This window comes from Diuraphis noxia, unplaced genomic scaffold (assembly GCF_037042655.1).
Source record: "Diuraphis noxia isolate RWA-SAM2 unplaced genomic scaffold, SU_Dnox_SAM2 contig0001, whole genome shotgun sequence".
In the NCBI taxonomy this organism is placed as follows: Eukaryota; Metazoa; Arthropoda; class Insecta; order Hemiptera; family Aphididae; genus Diuraphis; species Diuraphis noxia.
Genome location: NW_028301711.1, coordinates 33,840,510 through 33,865,128, shown reverse-complemented (window position 1 = coordinate 33,865,128; position 24,619 = coordinate 33,840,510). Strand labels below are relative to the sequence as shown.

Here is a 24,619-nt window from a genome sequence, read left to right as displayed (position 1 = left end):
GTGCGCCGAGAGTCGAGCTAGGTACTCACGTCATGCATTATATATATGTGTGTGTGTGAGAGAGACAGAATGAGGGATGGGAATGGATAAGGGATGGGAATGAATGAGGGATGGGATCGGCGGTGACGACTATACGGACTGTATACGACTGTTATATGCCGACTGTTGATGGGCGGCCGCCGTTTTCGGCAGAGCGCCACGGTCGTCGGGGTGGTGGGGTGGCGGGCAAAGTGTTCGGTGCGCGTGGCATTAAATCGCTATATATACCTACAGCGTATAGCCGTACACCGTGCCAGCTTTATACAGTGCCCTCAATGATCGTCCGGCTTGGCTGCGTTTAAGCACGAAGTCAGACGTACGCGCACGGTCCCCGGGCTCTGCACCCGTCTGTCGACTACTGGCAGAGACACCCCCGCAAAGTCGCGTCACTGTGCGTTCACCGGCTCCCATGCGCACAACACACGCACTTTATTGTACACCCACACACCCACACACACCCACACACCCACACACCCACACACGCGCACGCGCGCGCGCTCGCGGACCTAATACATCATAATATTGTATATATACATGTACGTGTCCGCTCACACCCGACGCACGTAAACCATATCGTCCGCCTTTTTTCTTTTTTTACGACGGCATAATACATCCCTGTGTAGCTACAGCAGTATACGCGCACTGCACACCGTCGGGCGACTCCGTCAGAGACGCACGTCGCTGCCGTCGCCACCGCCGCAACCGCCGCAACCACCGCAACCACCACCACCACCACCTGCCGTCTCTGTTACACTACGGTGAGTATAATGTACCTATACAATAATAATATTATACATTGTCATACGTACTCAGTCGTGTGTAAATTTTTTTTTTATTATCATCAAGTATATTTTTTATTTTATTTTTTTTATCTGTCATCTCGAATTTTTTTTACTGCCCTGTTGCGCTCTTTCCTTCGTCGTGGACCGATACTTTTCATACTATTTCTGTATCGTTTAATATTATTATATATGTATCCATATACTATGTATACTTGTTGCGCCGTTGCGCGTCTCGGTCGTGTGATAATAATAATATTTTTGAATTTCCACGCGCTTTCACAAAAACCTTTTATGATATTATTATATTGTGTGTATAATATAAGGTATAACACGTTTCGTAAAATAAACTTACTTCTGATTAAGAATTATATTAAATTTTAATAATATATTATCTAATATTTTAAAGCTATTCACAATTATATATGTGTAAATGTAATAGGTGTTAACTGTTTATCCTACGCGTATTCGATTTGTACATTTTTCGGCTTTATATTATAATATAATATTATTATGATTGTGTTCAATTGTATCACATAATATTATTATACCTCTTTATTACAAAATATTATTTTATTACATGTCGAGTTATAATATATTACTGGTGTTTGACGTAACGTGGAATAAAAACTGTTGGTTTTGCATCACGATTTGTCACCGTCAGTCGTTCGTTTCTCTTTTATGCATCCATCGTTCTTACTTCAGTGATTTGGGATTCCAAAAAAAGAAACCATTTTTATTTCCTCACTATTTGTTGTGCGATATTTTGGAGTAGGTATATATTAAAACCACTATCAATAATGTATTTAAGTATTTTTAGATTTTGCAGAGCAATACATTTTAATTTATTTTACAATGAAGTGTATGTGGTTTTTTTTGTGTGTACCATTATCTATCTTTTGGAGTAGTAAATACGAAAAATGATCATGAAAAATAGGTAGTTTTTGGTAATAAATTGTATTTTTTAGATACAAAAATCAAAAGTATAATATTCAGTGGGAATTTCTAAACAGTTTTAAAGGGTGATGAACCTATTTTTTAAATCAAAAATTACTAAATAGGCATATTTCTCAAAAGTCAGGGGAAACTTAAGTCAATTTACTGACTAAATTTGTTTTATAATGAAACTACATTACAAATAAGCAAAACAAAAAAAAAATGTTATTGCAATAAGGGTATAATTTGTATATAGTAATCCCTTGTTATCCACGGGGGTTACGTTCCAGCAAAGTTACGTGGAAATCAAAACCGCGAATAACGAGACCATAAAGCAATGTAAAAATCTGCATTATATTTAATTTAAAATCACAATAAGGTTAATATTTTTTACGATTATGTATTTTATTAATTATTATTTTATTATATTTGGTTTATTAATTATCCATCATACATACATTATCAGTGGCGTATTTTGGTTGATTTCTCGGGGGGTGTCAACATTTATTGAACCTCAAAAACAAAATTTTTAGTATTATTTAATAATGTAAAAAGACATTGAATTAATTTTTTAACAAATTAATATGTTAGGAATTGACAAGAAGTTTTACATTTGATAAAAATAGTATACTATAAAATAAGTGACAACACTAATGTCCAATATATTAGGACTTTTTTTTAAATGTCGGGGGGTGTCATGACATGGAGGACACCCCCCCCCCCAAAAAAAAAAAAAAAAAAAAATACGACACTGTACATTATGAATAACAAAAAAATCACTGAACAAATTTATGATATAAGAAAATAAAATAAGTCATAATGTAATGCTTATCTGTGCATTTAGTACATATTATAAACATAGTTCTATAATTATATGTTATACCCAACGATATAACAACAATTATTTTCAATTTTCTAAAATAAATTATCTACAGAGTTTTTATAATAACGATAAAATGTTATTACAGACTCAACTGCGGATAACGAGAGATTACTATACATTAATATACCCCTTTCGACCCTCCTTGGAGGTGCTCCTGCAAAGTTCCCAGCATTTTTCAAAAATAATTGATAAAGAAAAAATAATAGAAGATTAATATTTACGCAAAAGCTTGTCTTTGACAAAACCAATGTCGTGTTTTTGTTATAGGAATTTCAAAAAAAAATTGAATCAATTATTTTATATTAAAAATTTTCTAAGCATAAGATTTATCAAATATCTTAGTTATTTTTTTGATGTTTATTGGGAGTTTAAATATATGTACCTAATATAAATTAATTATAAAATATCCTTAAAATAGAGATTTAAAAACAGCGATTTATAATTTAATTCAAATTTAACACATCGATTACGGTGACCACTTCAATAATAAGTTATACTTAAAACCTAATATACAGCAGTGACTTTTTCGGTTTTGTATTCATTTTAACACAACCGTATCATGATATTGGCCATTATAATAATATATTGGTACGACTAAATTTTGAATAAACTTTGCCCTTAAAATATAAACAGGTGCACGAAATATCAGTAAGGCGACCATGTAAGTCGGTACCCACGGCGACATGCCACGATGCTATTAAAATATTGCCTATATACTGCGCCGGTTGGTATTTTAATAATAATACGTTTTGATGATTAATTAAGTCATTTTCGCATGTTTTGAATACACTGCGTTATGTATACTATAATGATATTTAAACGAACATTAAAATATTTTCATAATAAATTCGCGTACCTACACCTATGTTCTAATTATTATTATTATTATTATTATTATTATTATTATTATTATCAGTATTTGGAAAGAACGTCGTTCGTGAATGCACGTTTATAGTTAGAGAACGATATGCGAACGTCACCCTTTTTTTTTCAAATAGAACGTGAACGTGAATGACGTTTATATTTTTAATGAATTTAAGTGATTTCTAAGACGCTCAATTTATTTAATGTTTAGTAAATAGGCATATGTATATATTTTAGATACCTACTTTAGAAAATGTATATGCTCTAAAGTCTAAATTGTATTTTCATTGTGGGTTAAGTCCTATATGTTTATGGGTTTTTAATAAACCGCTGGTAAACTATTCATAAACAAAAAATTAGATGAACGCCCTAATGAGTGCGTTTATTTTTTCAAAGAACGCGAATGCGTTCGTTTGAAAAAAACATGAACGTATTCCTTTTTTAAGGACTGACCGTGAACGTGAACGAACTAATTTTTTTAGCGAACGTTCCGAACACTGATTATTATTATATACCATTAATATAATACGAGAATATATGTTTATTATTTATTCTATGTCTTGGACGTACTTATTATGAGACTGCTAAAGACACTTTGCGTTATAGGTACATATTATAGTTATTATTATATTAAGCGAGATTTTTTTTTCGTAAGATATTTCATATTTTTTGCGCCATAAATAACAGTTATAGGTATCTGCTATATTTTAATATTGCTTCTTTCGATACATAAACGGAAGTTTTAAATTCTGCTAGCTTAGTCGGCAACAATGCAATGTTATAACTTAAGATCTCGATTTCAATGAAGAAAACATAAATAATATACTCGTACATCCTTCGTCTTGACGGGCAGCCGTTTGGGGTAGCGGGGTAAGACACTGATTAGGGCGGAGCACGGGGGCGTGTGTTTTCAATTCAATTTGAAAGCTACTGTATAATCGTATTTGAGAAACTATTCCCAGTGGAGCTTAACTTACCATTGCGTTTAAGCCGTTTTTGTTCAGTAAGTTTAGTTATACTTATATGTACCTAGTATAAAAGTATCTACTTATAAAATAATTTTTAGTAAAGACTTTCGAGATTTTTGTAATGCATATAATGTATATATATATATATAGAAAGAAGAATTTATATATATATATAAGTTCTTCAATTTCAAAGATTACAAAATGAATAATTTAGAAAATATATTTTGTCAGGTTATATAAAAAATATTTTACATATAGAGGACGTATTATTTTAATATATTATTGCATTAAATCGAAATTAAGTTACAACAAATTTAGGAGGTAAAAACGTGTGTTTAATGTACGTTTGTTTTTGATAATTATTATACAACTGTTCTTTACATAATTACATAAGTATAAAAATCATGCGAATATCGAAAACATTGTCTAGTCCAATAAATTAAATTTGATTGAACAGTGTGACAAAAACATCATTTGTGTGTATCATCGTAGAATTATTATTAATTGATAATATTATTGCTCCGGGTTTCCATGATAGGTACTAAACTAAAGTTAACTGATTATTATAAAAAAAAATTATTAAATCCATTTTTGGGCTTTTTAAGGTATGATCTACCCGTACTAAATTGTTTACTTCATGAACGATACAAATAGTATCATTCTTTGGTTGTTGAATATTAATCAAAAAGGATAAATAATAACTTTAATGAATATTAAGCAATATCTTACGCTAAAACTTCCGTTCTAAATAACAAACATATATGAATCGCTAACTGCAAAAACGGGACAAGACCATTTTTATCAATTTTGATTTTATTATCATTTTTCGTTAAGCGCGGGTAAATACATCGTTTACTGTAGAAAGCAGTCAAATCCGACTACCCAAACGCTAAATATAGTGTTAACAAGCCAAGCCTAAATCGGTTTCGATAAAATATTTCATTACGTATCAAACAAAAAACAAACAGTATGTATAAAAGTGCTTTTTTGAGTGTTTTCGGTATAACAAAAAAATGCTGTGAACGTCTAATTTTTTTTATCTAAAAATAATCTAAGTCTACGGGATATGCGAGGAAAAAATGTAAGTGGTAATACATTGGGTGGTGAAATTATGACTGATATTCATGGTTATTTAGAACCTTTTCCAGTGAAATTATTTCACTACATTGAAAAGGAAATCAAATATTTGGATGTAAAATTGTCTGTCAAAAAAATGTACGAAATGTTTTAAGGAAAATAAACTTATTACAAAGTTTCTTATAAATCTTTCTGGTCGTATTTTAAGTTGAAAGATATCAAAAATATATTGAAATTTACCTCGGAGAATTATATTGGATTTTAGAAACCAATAAGTGAATGGCCTTCAAAATCTGATGAAAATGTATTAGACTAAAAATATCATGACAAAAATGTAGGTATTAAAAATAATATCATCAATGTATTTTAATTATAAGTTGTAGTTCAAAAAAAAAAAATAAATAAAAATTTTAAAACGTCAAAAATAATTTTATATTTATATTTAATAATAACATAAGTTATATATTTTGGTAAAAAAATTGATGAATAAAAACAATATTTTGCATATTCTGATAGTGTTTCTCTCCCTACATCAATTAATAAGATATGAAAACAATGTTTTCTGCAAAAAGGAGACATGTCCATAACCTAAATTTAATAATTAAAAAAAAGTTATAAAACTTTTTTTTTACAAATTAAATGAAATTTTTAAGTGGTTTAATTAAATATAGAGTCAAAAATTTCTAAATTTTTACATTAACATTACATTAAGTTGTTTAGTTTTTCATCATTCCTGAAAAATTAGGAAAAGTGGACTTGTTCCCTTTCTGCAGTTAGCAATTCATATAGTATTGTATAAGTTACCTACTGGCTACTTGGAATTTAATCACGCAAATTTCTACCGTAAATAATTTTATTGATATTAATTATATTCAATTTTAGTTCAGAGTGAAACCGTCTGAAATCCTATACTTGTTTTCGTGTACCTGCAACACCTTTTTAGGATCGTATGATAAAAACCTTCTCAAATTTCATGTCACCTTTACAAATAGAATAGTTATTTAGTTGGAGCTTTAAATAGGTAATCATTTAATGATTGTAATAGCGTAAGAAAATACTTTATTCTCGACCTAGGTAATAAAAATATCGATGAAATGAACCTAAGCCGCAAGTGTGGTCTTAACTGAGTTCCATTCAGACTCATTTTTTAATTGCAATGGTTTTTATTGCTTTTTCTTTTTTTCACAGAGTGAATCGAGACAATAAAATCTTTTTTTCTTTTACTTTGCAGCGTGTACCTTATATCTGCTAAGAATAGATATTAGTAAAGATATACTATAGTACCATTGTGTTAGTAAAGTATTTACATGATGAATCACAAATTGAATTAAATCAAAAAATGTACATAACATTTTAAATATAAAACATTATACAAATGTCAAATAATATTATTCTATTGGTAATGATTGATGTTAAAAAAAAACTATAATTGTATTAACATTTTTGAACTATTGTAGGATACATCGAAAGCGTTCACAGGCCGCATGTTAGAGACCCCGGCTGAAATTTATATATTCTTTATCTATGTATAATTAATATTATTTATATGTGGTTTAAAAATTGGCAAATATAATATTTTGAGTGTAATGGGTGTTTTTTGTCTTCATTAGAAGGACGTCAATGCTTATTATTACTTTGAAGCATCTCTCAATTCGTATTTTTAATTTATTTATTTTTCAAAAACCAAAATATTATTTATTTAAAACGGACATTTAGCACCTCTCTTTATTTTGGTTTTAGTTTCTACTTACACTTTCTATTAAAATGTGTTAACCCATAAATATTATGTAGATATACATCACTATAGGTATTTAATATATTTTTTTATAGATTTAATTTTATATTTCATTGTGTTGCCCAAAACTTTATTTATCTTTTAATACATTTGGCATATTCTAAACAAAAAATTATGGTATACTGTTATTAGCATACCTATATTTTTATAGTTAAACCTAATAATATTATGATTTTCATAGGATTCTTTTAAACCATAAAATCACTTTTATTACGAAAATCCCTGTCATCGCATTGTCCCATAATGATTATTAGCACAACTCCTTTTAAGTTCTAACAATACTCCATAATTGTTTGAAGATAATGTTTCATTGTTTTTATTCATTGATGTGATAATTATGACGTATCTTATTATAATTATATTATGTGACAAGAACAATGATACTCATTACTTCGACTAAATACTAAAAATAATAGGCAGTTTAGCAGTTATTAGCTAAGCTTTAAAACTGGTATTTCATTAAATCTCCTGCAACCTATTGATTTTTCACGACTGTTTATAGCTAGTTAACATCAGAAAATGTGACCGTGCAGATATCCATATGTACCTATCTGAAATACACAATTAAATAACAACGTCGAATTATTTTTATAATCATATCTATTCTGATCATTATTTAAATATTTAAAATAATAACCAATTTTGTATTGATAAATTATCCACCGTTCTGATATAACATTCAGCATCATTGAAGGTAAAAAATACGTAAATAATATCTATGATGTTAAACTAACCATAAGCATAATATTTATGATTCAATTTTGACACATATATAATATTACAATAGGTATTTTGTAAATATTTTTGGAGATAATTATTTATTGTTTTAATATGATATCAAATGGTTAGTAATTTTTCAATTTATTATTGTTTTAGTTTAATGCTTTTGGATAAAAGTAATCATATATAGTATGCAGACAACAGAATCATTTCAAAACGTGGATTATTAGACCGGACAACTTCAGTTTAGGTTTGTTTAATAATAATAATATATTATTGGAATTCAATTATGCCTCACATTTCATTTAAAAAAAAAATGATATGTCCTATATTAAGTTATAACTAATAAAGTAATAACACAAAGGTATCATTAACAACGATATTAAGTTGCGACATCTTTCAATAATTTATAAAGGTGTGTATTATAATCGGTGGCATATTTTATGCAGGCACTATAGGTACCTTCGTAAAGCTTTACATTTTGAAGGACGGTAAATTTAAACAATTTTAAGCAAATGTAAAAATAATGTAATGTTACATTATTATTTTTTTTTTTTTGAAGTGAGATGGGTAAAAGTTTGAGAATTGAAAAGGACGCTCTAAATTTTTGATATTCTTTGATCTAAAAAGTTCTTTAAGCCTGGATTGATAGACAAAAGTTTTTAATATTTGTATTCTTTTATATTTTCTTGTATAAAAACAAAAAATGTCTCACCTTACTTTTATATTTTTAATCTTAACTGTATGCTATTCTTAGGAATTACATTATTTTAGTGTAATGAATCATAATATATAATTTGGAGTAAAAAAAAAAGGTGATGACAATATCTAAATATTTATTAAGCCCGAAAGCAGTGATTATTGGAATATGACAGTACTTACTATTCATCGTGTATCTTCACATATTTTTATAAATAAACAATTTTTAATAATCTATTATTTATAAAGTGGTAAATTTAATTATATGGACTGCTATAGACGACAGTTTTTAATTAGTATCTATTTTTATAAAAACAATAATTTTAAATAATAGGTGTTAAAAACATGTATTGTTGAGAACAGAATTAAATTATAATTTATTAATATTAAACTTTTTATTTACCAAGCTTTTAATTTATTTCCAACCGTATTGCAATTTACTAGATCCGGTGACATGTTTGAAAATATAAAAGATTATTATATTTCGGAATTTCTAGCACATGAATAACAAAACAAATATTTCTTTATATATATATATATATAATCATTTTTCTTTATTTGTTAGTTCTGTTTGTACTACGCAATCTGTAAATTTATTATTTGAATAAACATACGTGCAGACTGCAATCTATCATAATGTGATGTGACATTTGACTTGATATACATGAAGAAGTTCAGTCACCTAATGACAACACATTTTAACTTAAATTAAATATAAATTATGCATGGGTGATTTATAATAATACTTACTATTGTTGCAATATTCTTTCTGTAAATACCTTCAAATTCGAGTGTATTTTATTCTAATTGTTTGTTCCAAGTCTAAAAATGTACCTTTCATCTTTGATTCTAAAGCGTTCTTTTTTAAATCCATTGTGCTCAGTATCGTTTCAAATGTATTGTTAGGTTTTCGAGCCTTTGTATAGCTATTTATATAATATATAATATGTTTACTCACTGTGTTATGTTAACACTTTATTTACCTACTTAAATATTTTAAATCACACAATGGGAGTATATTTTATTTAAATCGATAATATTATTCATCTTGTTTTAAAACACATAATATGCCAATTATACTGTGATAATAAAAGTTTGTATTTCAGTTGACGAGTGATGTTATTATATAAACTATTATACCACGAGGGTGAGTACGTCTTTATAAATTTATAATGAAGTGTGAGATGACTTTCAAAAGTCCTTTATCAATGGCGTAGCCAAGATTTATAAAAGGGAAAGAGCAATAAATAATACTTGTCCGTGGAGTATGGAACTACTGATATAAAATCAATATTAAAAAAAAAAAAAAATAAAAAAAATACGACTGGAGAGCTCCTCTAGCCCTCCTGACTATGCCACTGTCCTTTATGTTATAAATTAAACACTATAATATATATTGGAACTATAATCAATGAATAAAAATTAATCAATTTATAGATTTAGGTGCTATATGGTCCTTGTGAGAGGAATGTTTGAAGAATGGCTCAAACGATGTCGCGAATCTCGCCAACTCGTAGTGGTGATCGTAGCTATAGCTTTACTCCTGGACAATATGCTTCTTACTACCGTCGGTAAGTAATTCAATTAATAAAATTCATAATGGCTTAGTTGGAGTAATACTATAATACTATAATAGTCAGGAATGTACCAGAGCCATTGTAACTGAGACGCCTTTATTTTTTTTTATAGACACCTACCAGTTATTATTTTAATAACAACTTTTAAGTATTTATCAAAACCCATTATACATATATCTGCGTACTAAACCATAATATTATATGAACAAATAAGTGTATTTGATGCAATATTTTAATTGAATTGTTTATGTTAAAGTAGGTAACAGTCCAGTATCATTGAATAGGCTTCCTATGATAAGAGATCAAATTTTCATAAGCAATTTTATAATAATACGTGTATATCCTCATGATAAATATTAAATACACAGTCATATTATATTTGTAAAGTAATAATATAAGATACTGAATTATTGAGTGCCTATAGATATTTTATTGACTTCACCTAAATCAAAAACCTATAATGAAATTTTTTTATGATATAATATTTCTACATTATTTTAATAATTATTAACCCTATAAAATAGGTACATTTATCAGCCAAAACCTACGGATTTTACGTCTTAAAATATTAAATTAGATTAATATTCTGATTCATAAATATTTATTCAGTTCTTGACCTTAAATTCCATACTCGTTATACTTCCTCTAATCTCAACCGTATACTATAAAATAGATTACATATTATTTTAACTAACTAACTATTAATAAGCGAGTATCTCCGTATCGATCAACCACAGGTAGCTGCACTCATGTTTCCAGTTTCCCTATCAATCCTATATAATATACTTGTTTACATTAAACTGTATTTAAATATAATTCGATATCAGTGATTAGTATATAATTACTACTGTCTAATAAGGACATGTTGCTAATCCAAAATATATAACTACTTAGTATAGCCGTATAGGTAGAACGTAGGTTTACAATAAGTAACCCGACCTATTATAAATCTACATTTCAATAACAAATATCTTTTTAGTCCCAATTATACCGGAGTTCCTTTACGACATCCAGCACCCCGACCAACCACTAACTGCTACCATTTCATCAGTCCCGCCGAATGAATATCCAGTGCCGCATGGAGCCATGACAGGTAATTTAAGTACGTTGATAATTGTATAATTATTATATCATATATTCAATGTATAAATCGTTGCCGTAATAACTACATATAGCGCTGTGTCGCGATCGTACATGGATGAAAATCGTAGTATTATGTACAACGCAAGTAAATGGGTACCTAACCTAAATGATACAGTTATATCTTATATATAGTAGCATGTCGTGTTATATTATTACACAATTTATGTAAGTAACGTATGTCATTCTATTATTATGATGGAGGGTGTCCAACTAAGGTTCACTACACTAAATTGATGGAAGCAAGAGAACCTTAAATATTATAACACTGTATTATAATGTTTACACCATTAGCGCGCCGAGGCAAAATAATTAACATTTAACGAACGCGGATCACTCTGCGAATTGTTTGCATAAACATATACCAAGTGTATAAATAATGATCAATCAAAATATCATTATCTAAAACTAGGAATAATTATTATCGAGTTGAAAATTTGATACTAAATTAATCTAGGTTAGATTAGTTACATAACAGATTCATGTTTTTCTCTATAAGTATATTAGGTACTATATACTATGTAGTACACCTATATATATATATATATAAATAATTAATTTAATTTTAAGACTCTTGAGAAGCTATATTTTTAATGATCTATATCATCAAAATAGTTTAAAATCACTAATCAACGAACAATTGGCCAGTAAAAAATATTTTTTTCTCGATACGAATATAGTGATGATAATAGGTATTTACAATTATATTATAATGATGAATGATGATGTTTCATCTTAATAATGTGTTAACAGACTTTTTATTTTTATCTACTAAGAACGTGTAGTATGTCATTGAATTTAAACGATATATCAATATATTGATATAGGACACAGGTGGCATACTTTATATTTGACTAATATGGTGGAAGTACAAATAATGGTATGCATAGATCTATGATAGTATGACATAAATAATGAGGCGCAAATAAATTTGGGAGAGTTCAGCAGCAGACCAAAAAGAAAAACTATAATTGGCTTATCAATTTATTGTGCTATCATAAATTATGTTTTCCGGTAGACCTAACCTAAGTGATGAGTATCTATTATTACCTAACCTATCATTGATGTATCATTTTGTAGGTATATAATAATATCCATACATGTACCTATTCAGATATTTTAGATTCTGAGCGGAGCGAATGGAGCGATGAATGTTTTGATTTTTCAATGTTGTGTGACTGTGTACAGTGTACACAATAAGTTTAAATTGCCAATAGTTTTCAAAAGCACCGGGAAAACCCAAAAATTAAGGATACATTTTACGCAAAATCAATTTTAGAGAAAATCGATTTTATATATTAGTGTAACACTATAACAAATTACCGTATACACATGAAATTTTCACTAAATGTTTATATTGACATTTTCTATACATGATAAAATTTTCAAAATTTTCGAATCTTTTTAAGTTATTTATAGACATTGAAATTTTCAACCTTTTTAGTTTTTTTTTTATAAATGACAGTAAAATCTTATTCGTTTGGTAAAAAAGCTTCAACATTTGATACAAGGCTCCTAATATATTGTCACAATGGTAGTTAAAAAAAATTAAAACATTATTATCACAATTGTTTTTTGATTAGTATAGAAAGTTCGAATTTTGACAAAAACGTGAAATTCACGAAAATTCGCAATTTATTTTGAGTTGGAAATTCATAAAAATGTATCTTTTTATTTCTAAGATTTGAAAATTCAATACAAGATTCTTTAAGAATTTTTCTAATTGTAACAAATATAAAAAGGTCTACCGGAAAGTCGAATACAATTCTTATGAGCATTTAAATTTTAAATTTTTACAACATTGGATATTTACTCGATTTCTTTTGTATCCATATTTTTATTTTGTTTTTATTAAAAAACGAATAATTGTAGAAACTTGAAATTTAATACCATATTATGCTTATTTTATCAATTCCTATACTTGATAAAATGTTCAAACTACATCAACTTCTTAAAGTTATTTATAAATATTGTCATTTTCATTTTCATTTTTAGTATTTATTCAATAAATGACAATAAATATTATTTGTTGGGTCTAAAAGTTTTAAAATGTAATAAAGGTAAATAGCAAAAATATTAAAAATACATACCTAGACAACTTTTTTTTTTATAACCATTTAAAGTTAAAATGTTGATAAAATGTATTTAATTGAAAATGCACAAATTCTTTAGTTGTTAAAAATTTATAAAACGTTTAAATTTTATAGTTAAAGATAAAAAATTTAAAAAAGGTTCTTCGTAAGTAGATAATTCTGTTGCAAAAAAAATCTAAAAACTATTAAAACACGGGTTTTTTTAATAATTATTTTAAGTTCAAATTTAGATGAAATTATATATTAAATAATTAAGAATAACAATTTCAGTTATAGTTGTAATTTAAAAATATTATTTGTGGGTACCTAAATTTCTAGAGTATACTTTATATTCTAAATTCTAATATTAATAGATAATGTCGTTAATGATTTATATTAATATTTTACAATAAATTGTATATACCTACTATGAACTATGAATGACTGAGTGAGTTGGGTTGTTGGGTACATAATGAATCTGATTTGATTAATTTGGAATTTATTTTATAGGTTTCTCCATTTTTTTTTTTTTTTTAATAATAATATAACTAATATTGTATAACATATCCTAGACTGATAAACCGTCTCCAGTCAAAATCGTTTTTCGTATACAATGATATTATATTATTGAATTCAAATTGAATTCCATCCATTACAGTAGTCAGTAACTCACTTTTAACCTACTGTACAGCAGAGCGACAACCACTTACTTAGCCGCTCTTTTTGTTTATATTTTGGTTATTTTTGTGTACCTTTTTAGTATCTATTTGTTAGACATATAATTATTATTACTTGTAATACCTATGTAATATTACCTATTTAAGATAAGCTAAACAGTATTGAAGTAAAACATATAAGATCAATCATTAAAGCAGAATCCTATCTTGTAATATATTATATAATACATGACATAATGTTTTTCCCTTATAAACAATACTCGCGATAATTGCAGTTCTGAGGAATCTATACAAAGCCAAAACACGTGTGTAGTATAATGTATATAATAATTACTATTGTCTTATAAACAAACCTTAGCAAACGGAACGGTGCCGACTTGGGAACAACGAGAAGCGACTCTCAAAAAGGAAAGGCATGACGATCTGGTTCACGAAACGGTTGCAGTCGGTATGATGTTTGCATCCAAAGCGGTCGTTCAGCTAATGGTTAACCCCATTGTCGGACCTCTCACCCACAGAATCGGTTATAGCATACCAATGTTCACTGGATTTATCATCATGTTCATATCGACCATAAGTAAATACCCCATTTAGCGTCAGGTCGTGTTTGAGATTGTGTCTGACACGCACCCATAGGCGCAAATAACGAATTAAATCAACTTGAGCCCTATACATTTTTTTTAACGGAAATCCTACGTGGGTAGATAGCTATAGCTTGCCACTCACACACTCACAGTTTATTCAGAATAATGATTTTATAGTTTTACAATAAGCTTTCTAGAAAATGATTATGATTGTTGTTTATGATTAATTTATGTTAAATTGACATTCTTGTCAATTTTCAGATACTGAAAATAAAACTGACCTCAATAATTATATATTTTTGAACATTAAGTAGGTATCCGGTATACCTAATAACTAGCATTAAATTGGTTTTACAACGCTATTGTAGACATAATCTTCGTTTTAAATTAGACATGGCGCACAATGATTGTATAATGAGTATTCGTTTCTATACACCGTACAAGATATATTCACTATGAATAGTTCATACGTAGCAGAGTAAATGTTTTAAATTATGTGAACTGTGAACAAATTGTTTTTTACAATTTTGTTTTTAAAAATGCGTGCCTGATCGTTAGACATATACATTTGATATATTTGTTAGGTAAATACTCAGTGCCTATAATATTCTCTATCTTATTTGCGCCTACGCATATATTATGTATTTATGTTTATTATATATTATATGTATTATATTATGTGCTTACTTTTTTTAGTATTTGCTTTTGGACGGAGTTATGGGGTACTGTTTTTAGCTAGAGCACTACAAGGGATCGGATCGTCTTGTTCGACTGTTTCTGGTAAATGAATATACATTGGCATATTACACATACATAACGACAAGATATGATAGTAAATTAATATTGTACCTAATCATGACGATAAAAAAAAATTCTTGCAAATTATTTTTTTTTTTTTTATATAGCCTTTATCTAACTCTGTTAATTTGTACAAACGCTCATTTACCTGTATGGACATTTTTTTTTATAGGAATGGGAATGCTAGCTGAACGGTACCCAGACGATAAAGAACGAGGAAACGCAATGGGTATTGCATTGGGTGGATTAGCTTTGGGCGTATTAATCGGTCCACCGTTTGGCGGAATTATGTACGAGTTTGTGGGGAAAACTGCTCCATTTTTGATACTCTCAGCTTTGGCACTAGGAGATGGATGTACGAAAAATTGAATACTAAGTTTAAAAAAAAAAATTTAATTAAAATCATGTCTAAGGGTGATGATTTGCGGTTTATGATCTTAAACTATAAAGGTATTCGAGTAAGTAATTAAACCAAATAACACACTTTGCATACGTTTGGTCGTATATAAATCACAGTTGGATTGAGCATTGTATGAGACCGTTGGAGACAGTATACTTAGTATAGGTACTATAGTTTATCATTTTATTAAGCGATATTGTTTAATAAAAAATGATTCACTAATCTAACGATTTAATACTTATTGTTTCGTATTAAAACACGTGAATGTTATCAAGTACCTAATACATCTATGACCAGTAGGTACTTATATTATTATATTAAAGTACGCGTGGCCTATTCAAACGATAAATTAACGACTTAAACTGATATATTTTTTTTTATTTAAATATTCATACTTTATTATTTTTTTAGTAGTTATGAAATCTAAAATCTAAATCTGTATCAGAACTAATCAGAATTAGCCTGTATTAGTGTTGAGTAAGTAATTTTAAATTTTATTATTATTTTCAGATTGAATTGGGATTATTCTAGGTATAATACTTATTTTTTTATTTTGCAGTCGATGTTCTATATCTAATTCTGAGCTAAGCGATGAACTATTTTAGTCTTATGAATAATGGTGTATTTCAGACATTTTTTGAGATAGTAAGAGTGGCCTAAATTTGTTGTACACAATAATATATAATACATCGATTTGAAAGTGAATACCTTCAGGCTAAAAGTGATATTTAAAAACAGTAATTCGATAAACAATAAATTGCGATAAAAGTTGAATGTAATAATGTATTAATGTAAAAGCATCTTTTTTTTAAACATAACTTTTGCCAATAGCACCAAACATGAATCTCAAATGAAGGCCTCACTACCCCAGATGAGTATTTTACACTATTACATTATATTATATCGGAATGTATAAAATTATTTATATAATTGCCCATGATTGATTTTTATTATTTTAATGAAACATTTTTAAGGTGGACGAGTAGGTATAACAAAATATTTTTGATTTCGGTTCTATTTGAGTTTTTGATGCCGTTATAGCCAAGATTTTCTGACAAACAGGTCTCCATCCAAAATTGTTATTTTAGTAAAATAATATAATACTATCACTATTCGCTATAGTGATATACAATCGAAAATTATAATATTGTGACTTTCACCGAGGTGAATCAAGCGAGACGAGTGCCAAAAATATAGTGTCTGCGGTATCCTAGCTATAACAACATTTTTGTTGTCCTTAATTAGCATTTAAAAATATAATTACAGGCGTTACTCAGGACAACCACCTACGACTTCTATATACCATATGCAGACTTCGGTTAGGTGATTTCTGCCATTTAAATTTTAATCGCATTTAGTGAAGCTGAATAGCTCCATCTATTTTCGTATCATTAAGTTCCAACACATTATTTCCACAACTCAGTATCGACAGCATCATTCAATAGGTGATAAAAATAAGTAATACAATAATAACATATCGAAAATGGAAAATGGAAAAATATATTATGCTTTATACCTACTGTTAACAATATATCTATGTTTAAACACGTCTTACATTTACCAGCCAAAAATCTCAAACAAAACAAATTGGTCACGTACTTTATTCATAATTATTTATGAAAATGGGCACCTTTATATTATGTCTATTGTTTATAGTAGATATATAATACTGGACCACAACCAAACATAATTAAAGTAGGTATGCATAATCATCTATAGATTATACATCTAGGTCAATATAACCATATCTACATGTTACACCAGTGAAAGAACAATGTACAAATTTGTTGATAACATTGTTGAACATTATTTTATTAGTACCTATATAATAAAGTTAATTGATAGTAAACCTAGCTACTACCCATTTTGTATGGAAATTAAAACAAAGTTGTGTTTGTGATTAACGCGCGTTTATTTAAAAAAATAAGTATCGATGGAATTATAAAATAATTAATAACTAATATTGATCTTAAAACGCATTTTATGTTTTCTTTTTTTGGAAAATCTAATTAACAGTGAAGAGAATCAAATTATTTAAATTTAATTCCTTTATACTATGCGTTTTGAAAACATAATTGGTTTATCTTTCTTTTGAATAAACATTAATTACAATTTTCAAAGGAATATTTGAAAAAAAAAATAATTTGAATTCTGATAATAATTTTTGTATAACGTCTCTATACGCATATAATTATAATACGATAATACGGAGTGCTGTTTGATGGGTGGCATATTGGAGCTTATTCCGAGAACCCTATATTTCCAGTATTATACCTAATATTTTCGTGGGGTAAAATAATTATAAATTTACTATCATCAAAAATTCAAATGATTATGTTTTCAGGGGAATTATTAAAAGCTTGGTTTTTATCATAAAAATAGACTGGTGAAAATAATTTGATGTTTTAAATTGATTAACTGTAATCAAAATCTAAAAATTTGCCACTTACCAACTACATAATATACAAAAAACTTTATAATACGACTTTCAAAGAACAAATATAAATCTAAATATCCTAAATTTGAAATAACAAAACTGTAATAGATAAGTTGTTCGAGATTTACTTGGTTGGTTCACACTTCTTAATACTTTATAAATTTTTTCATAATAATGTAATTAAAGTAAGATAATCATATGCTATTAATATAAATTGGTACCAATCATTATTATTATTATTACTATTGGCTTCAATATAACATTATAGTCGGCAGTATTATAGAAGATATATATAGTTATCAATTTATGATTGCATGTATATAATTTTGACATTACTTAATTTTTTATATGAACAAAAAATTAAACAAAATGTTTAATTATTTGGTCATGGATTATATAAACAATTTAAATAGATGTGCTTAACACTGCACTGTTTGTGTAGGTATTTAAGATATAGAATTTATGTAATAGCACTTAATCAACTTAATACCTACCTGATAGGTACTTTTTTTTAGTAGTTAAACTGTAAATTAATATCACTATGACACTGTTTATCTTAAAATATAGAGTATTTACATTTTATTTTTCTACAAATAAGTCAATGTTTCTAAGCAATTGAAATAATTCAATGTAAAATAGAATTTAATTTTATACCTACTTCAATAAGCACCTTTAAACATAAATTAAGAAAAAATATCAATACAATTAATTTTGATTGAATAGAAAATTACGTGATAGTCGTCTTATCACGCTGAGAAAAATGTTGCTTAGAAATACTTTTATTATTATTTATATTAGATGTTTTATTTGGTGGTATATTAAGTATACATATAACAGAAATATTAAACCCATTACTAATTAGTATTTTGGTGTACCTAAATATAACTTATAATATAGGTACATATTGTCTTTATCGGTCTTATATAATACTGGTTTGTATTCCATATTTGCACAAATTTATTTCATTAATTTTTTTTTTTAAATTTCGTCTAGACATTGTATTTAATTCTTTAATAAAAAATGTTTAGAAAACTTATATAATATATTATAATGATTATAAATGTATTTAAACGTCTGATTAATTATTCTATAGTGTTACAACTACTGCTTTTACAACCAGGAGTAGTCACAACTGATGCCGATCCTCCTTCCTTAAAATCTTTAGTCATGGACCCCTATATAATAATAGCTGCAGGTAATATAAAAAACTTATAATTTATTTTTTTTTAAAAATGTCATCAAAAAAAAATTATTTTTCTAAGGCGCTATTACTTTCGCTAATACCGGAATCGCAATGCTTGAGCCTTCTTTACCTATATGGATGATGGATACTATGGGTGCCGGAAGATGGAAACAAGGAGTAACTTTTTTACCGGCTAGTATTTCTTATTTGATCGGAACAAATTTGTTTGGACCTCTCGGACACCGTATGGGAAGGTATTTATAGTTATGATGCGATTTAATCGCAATAAATTGACCATGACGATGTCTGTAACGACTGCATTTACAGATGGTTAGCTGCAATGATTGGATTAATCGTTATTGGGATTTGTTTGATGATAGTAAGATACAATTTTGATTTTTTCTAATCTATAAAAAATATATTGCACCTTTACTTATATATTTTATTCTGAAACGGTGTACCGTTATTATTATTCCGAACAGATACCAACGGCGAGAGACATAAATCACTTGATTGTACCGAACGCTGGTCTTGGTTTTGCTATTGGTATGGTGGATTCGTCAATGATGCCCGAGCTTGGCTATTTGGTTGATATACGTCATACAGCTGTATATGGTAGTGTTTATGCGATTGGAGACGTGGCGTTTTGTCTGGGCTATACAATTGGTAAGTATTGCGAAATAATTTAATATTCAAGTCAAATGGGATACATATTTTTAAGAATGCATGCCTAAATTTCATTTATATACATAATCATCTTACGATTATCGACGAACATTTACACACTATACGTCTATTATTAATTATATAGGGCACTTCTTTGCACACATAGTTCCAATGTATATGTATGTGTTTGTAAAGATTTGCATTAGGTGAAATATTACACTAAATGATTAAAAATGGCAATGAATTATTCAATTTTTAAGATAAAATTATCTTTTGTAACTTCATAGTGTAGATACCTACATCAGATATATTAGTTTTCAGGTATTAATTTTATTTTAAGTTCAAATTTAGGTAGGTACCTATCCATCGCCGAAAAATAATTAAAACCCATTAAACACGTTTCTTTGACACAATAATAGTTTTAATTAATAGTAATATTATACATACCTATTTAAATTTTAAGAGGATAAACACGAAACATGTCCTATTGGAATGCAATTTTTTGTTTATAAGTTATCTATTTTTATTACATAATAAGATATTGTAGGTACTTCATCTTAAGTAAACATTTAGACAACGATTATTTCTTATACATTTCCTGGTAATTAACCAATAATCAATATACGGATATATACGTCTAACAGGTTACATGATTTGAGATTACAAAACAATTGTAATGTCAATATCATTTATAATTTTTTTCATAAACACGCATTAACAAACTCATCACGAATGTACCTACGCCTCATAAAATAAGCATATTGTAATCATAACAGTATAAAATGTTATAAAAATGATATCTCATGCCTACTTAATAATTTATAGAGAATAGTGTGTGGAAGAATAAATAGATATTATATAAAAATCAAAACTAATAAATTACCTACCTATTATTCTGATTAATATATTATTTAAAAACAATAATAGGTACTACATTATTATAGTGACTAGTTTTAAAATTATTCAACACAAACTGATATTGCGAGTACCTATACGGTGAAATTATCTAATGGCATGTATGACTGTTTAACTGTTTGAGTTATCTAAAGAAAAAAAATGTATTAATTTCTGAAATCAAATAAAGACAAATAAGAAAACTCAGCTTCAGTGCTTTTTATAAAATATTATATATTTTTCAACATATACATTCAACAAACACGGGTTTTCATAGTTTTTTTTATATGAAATTCCGTCTTTATAGAATACCGTAATTCACTAGGATTAAATCGGACATAATCGGTTGCCAACCCTTATTGTTCATTGTTATATCTTATTTCTTCTCTCTATTGTCCTTGTTCGTCGTTCTTCAGTTGATGTTTGCAATTTTCAAACACAATACACCCTTTGAATCCTTGCGTTGTCTCTCGATAACTATGACCTCGATGCTTTCCTTCCATTATAATAATACCATTGGCCACTGACCATAGCTCTTACAGTATTTTTGGATCAATTTTTTCGGCATTGCAGGTTATTTACTACAACAGCATCGTATTTCGTGTTTTTAAAATATAAACTACTTATCTACTATTTTTTCACACCTCCGTCTCAAATATATATAAATTTAAAATATCTGCAATATTGATTAAAAAAAATAAATAAAATGCCACTATATTATAGCTATTATATCAATGGTTTTCAATCTGGGTGCTAAGTTGTATTGAATTGTAATATTAAAATTAATAAAATTAATATAATGCGTTCAATCGTCATATATCTGTTATATATACGTATATATCCCATCAAGCACACATTCAATTAAACAATATAATCTAAATTAAAAGCATATTTTATATTTTGTTTATTTAATTTGGGACGAAAAATTAATTTGAAAAAGACAAAGTGTGACTTGGAAATATTTTGAAGAGCACACTATGCCGTGTTTAATAAAAACCACTTTATTATAATATACATGAATAATACATCATGTTTGTGTGTGTTTACTATTAAATTAGTTGATAATATTTAATTTGAAAAATTCATTCATGAAAATTCAATCTGTTTTCGCTAGGACCGGCTTTAAGTGGAACTTTGGTGAACACAATTGGATTTGAATGGATGTTATTTGGAACGGCCATGCTGAATTTCTTGTATGCACCACTCCTCTACTTCCTGCGCAGCCCACCGACAAAAGAAGAAAAAAAAGTAAAGTGTTTTGAAATTTCAGATAATTAAATGAACGAATAATATTAAATTTTTAATTGCCAAAAACAAAACATATAGACTATGGTTATATATGTAAAATGTACATTGTACATACCTATGCTTTAATCGCAATATTATATGTTCGATTCTTTACAAGATAACATGTATGTATTTTTAATAGATAAAACTTCCCGAGAATATTAATTGTAGATTTATAATTATTAGATATATACAAGAAATTGTTTTGTCTCTATGTAAGATTACTTTTTTAACTACATGTGTAAGTACAAATAGTGATTTGAACTTTGAACACTAAGAGTTAAGATACACAGACTCTAGGAAACATAGAAGATAATTTACCAACCAAATGACCATTATTTGAAGTCTTCAGGAAATATTAAGATTATAAAATGTTTTTATTTTGATAACACTCCTACGCAAAACAAGGATAAATATACGTAATTCGGACATTTTTTTTAATGTGTAATATACAATTTTTCATTTAGGAGTTCATCATCGATATGGATTATATGTTTCAAAATGTATGATAAAAATATAAAATGTATTATTTTAGGTATCATACGTAATATAATTCATATAAGAGTAAAAATAAAATATATTTTGTTAAACTATTTTTATTTAGTAGCTAGAAATACATAATTAAATATTTTTCTAATGATCACGGGTAAGTCAAACAATTTTTTTTCAAAACTTAAAAAAAAACTAAAAACAATAGTAATAAACCTTTAAACGCTTTTAACTACTAACAATGCATAATATTCTTTGGATGGCTTCTTTGGGTTACTTACTATTATGTTGATACAGTAAAACATATTTTTTAAATTAAAGTTTTAAAATGCTTTTAATCAACAAAAGTATAACTAAGTTATTCTATAATCAAAAACTAATAAAACCTCCTATCGGTTATTTAATAACTTTTGTAAGTGAATTTGTGAGTAAAAATATTATAAAAACTATATTAATTTGCATTTTTTAGATAACTAAGTGCAATTTACATTTAGACATAATTAATACTTTCAGCCTCAGTGATTAAAATAGCGTTTTTTCCAAAATACTAACACTATACGTACTGTTTTATTTTAAACTTATTTATATCATAAATTATAAATATTTATATTTAAACTTTAACTAAAAATATACAAACGCGAGAAAAATAATCACTCGGTTAGCACTAATATTATTTTTAAAAACCACATTTACATTTAACATGCTGCAGTCACAATATAATATATATAACATGATTTACTAATTGCATGTGATTTTATATATTTTTCAGTCATTGGTCACTGGAGAAAAATCATCGGTGCGTTATATTACCTATCAAAACGAAGCGGAAGAAGAATAACGTGCATTATTAGCTTCGTGATTTATAACTAACGCTTGATAAATTACGCTTTTTCATTTTTTTTTCTCCGCAAACATAATTTAATTGAGATCAAAATTACTTCATCAATACGTCACCATTATAAATATTATACAACACAGACCATACCTCAGTGTTAACAGTTATAATACCTTAAAATATAAAACACTTTAAAGTTCAAAGATTTACATTTCGGTGGTCTAATTCAAAAAGATATTAATCATAAAAAGAAATCACATATACCTAGGCATATATAGCTGCTTTATCTATATAATATACACATAATTATATAATATATATATATATATATACCAATTCGTAATCGAAATGGGCCACCGATAAAACTAGATCATAATCGATTTTGTTCGTACGTGAACGCAAAAATAAACCAAAACAATAAACAAATCATAATATGCAAAAATGAACAACCTTAAATTATAATATTATTAATGATATTACCTAAAATAACCGATACATGTATATTATCATATTATATATACATTTGATGACGAAACATACCTACAGTAAACAATCGACTTTGCAACTTATTAAACGTGGTTTATAATATAAATAACACTATATATAAATATTTTCTTATACCTATATAATATATTATATTTAAATTATATTATTTAATAATAATATTATTATGCGTATGCATGCATTTTATTGCTCATCATTTACACCACCATTGAGCATCAGAACATTTTGTTGATTAAGACTGTTTTATAATAATAAATAAATATATTAATCGTGTTTTCTTTATATATATAATAATAAAGTGTCAGACCAAATTAAA

The 24,619-nt window shown here is 27.4% G+C and overlaps 1 protein-coding gene across 5 annotated transcripts; it reads left to right on the top strand.

The window, feature by feature from the left end:
• The first annotated feature begins 337 nt into the window (after positions 1 to 337).
• Vmat (Vesicular monoamine transporter) lies at positions 338 to 24,619 on the top strand. 5 transcript variants are annotated; one of them, XM_089215818.1, is made up of 13 exons: positions 338 to 797; positions 8,218 to 8,311; positions 10,204 to 10,331; positions 11,317 to 11,439; positions 14,585 to 14,803; positions 15,507 to 15,590; positions 15,781 to 15,963; positions 19,539 to 19,640; positions 19,708 to 19,882; positions 19,956 to 20,007; positions 20,111 to 20,294; positions 22,303 to 22,436; positions 23,734 to 24,619. In XM_089215818.1, the coding sequence occupies exons 3-13, from the start codon at positions 10,211 to 10,213 to the stop codon at positions 23,800 to 23,802; spliced, it is 1,446 nt and encodes a 481-aa protein (XP_089071944.1). In that variant the 5' UTR covers positions 338 to 797; positions 8,218 to 8,311; positions 10,204 to 10,210; the 3' UTR covers positions 23,803 to 24,619. The 5 variants fall into 5 exon arrangements, with proteins under 5 accessions (XP_089071944.1, XP_089071942.1, XP_089071945.1 ...); XM_089215816.1 differs by having other exon boundaries at positions 10,198 to 10,331; XM_089215820.1 differs by having other exon boundaries at positions 339 to 797; positions 10,198 to 10,331; positions 11,317 to 11,430.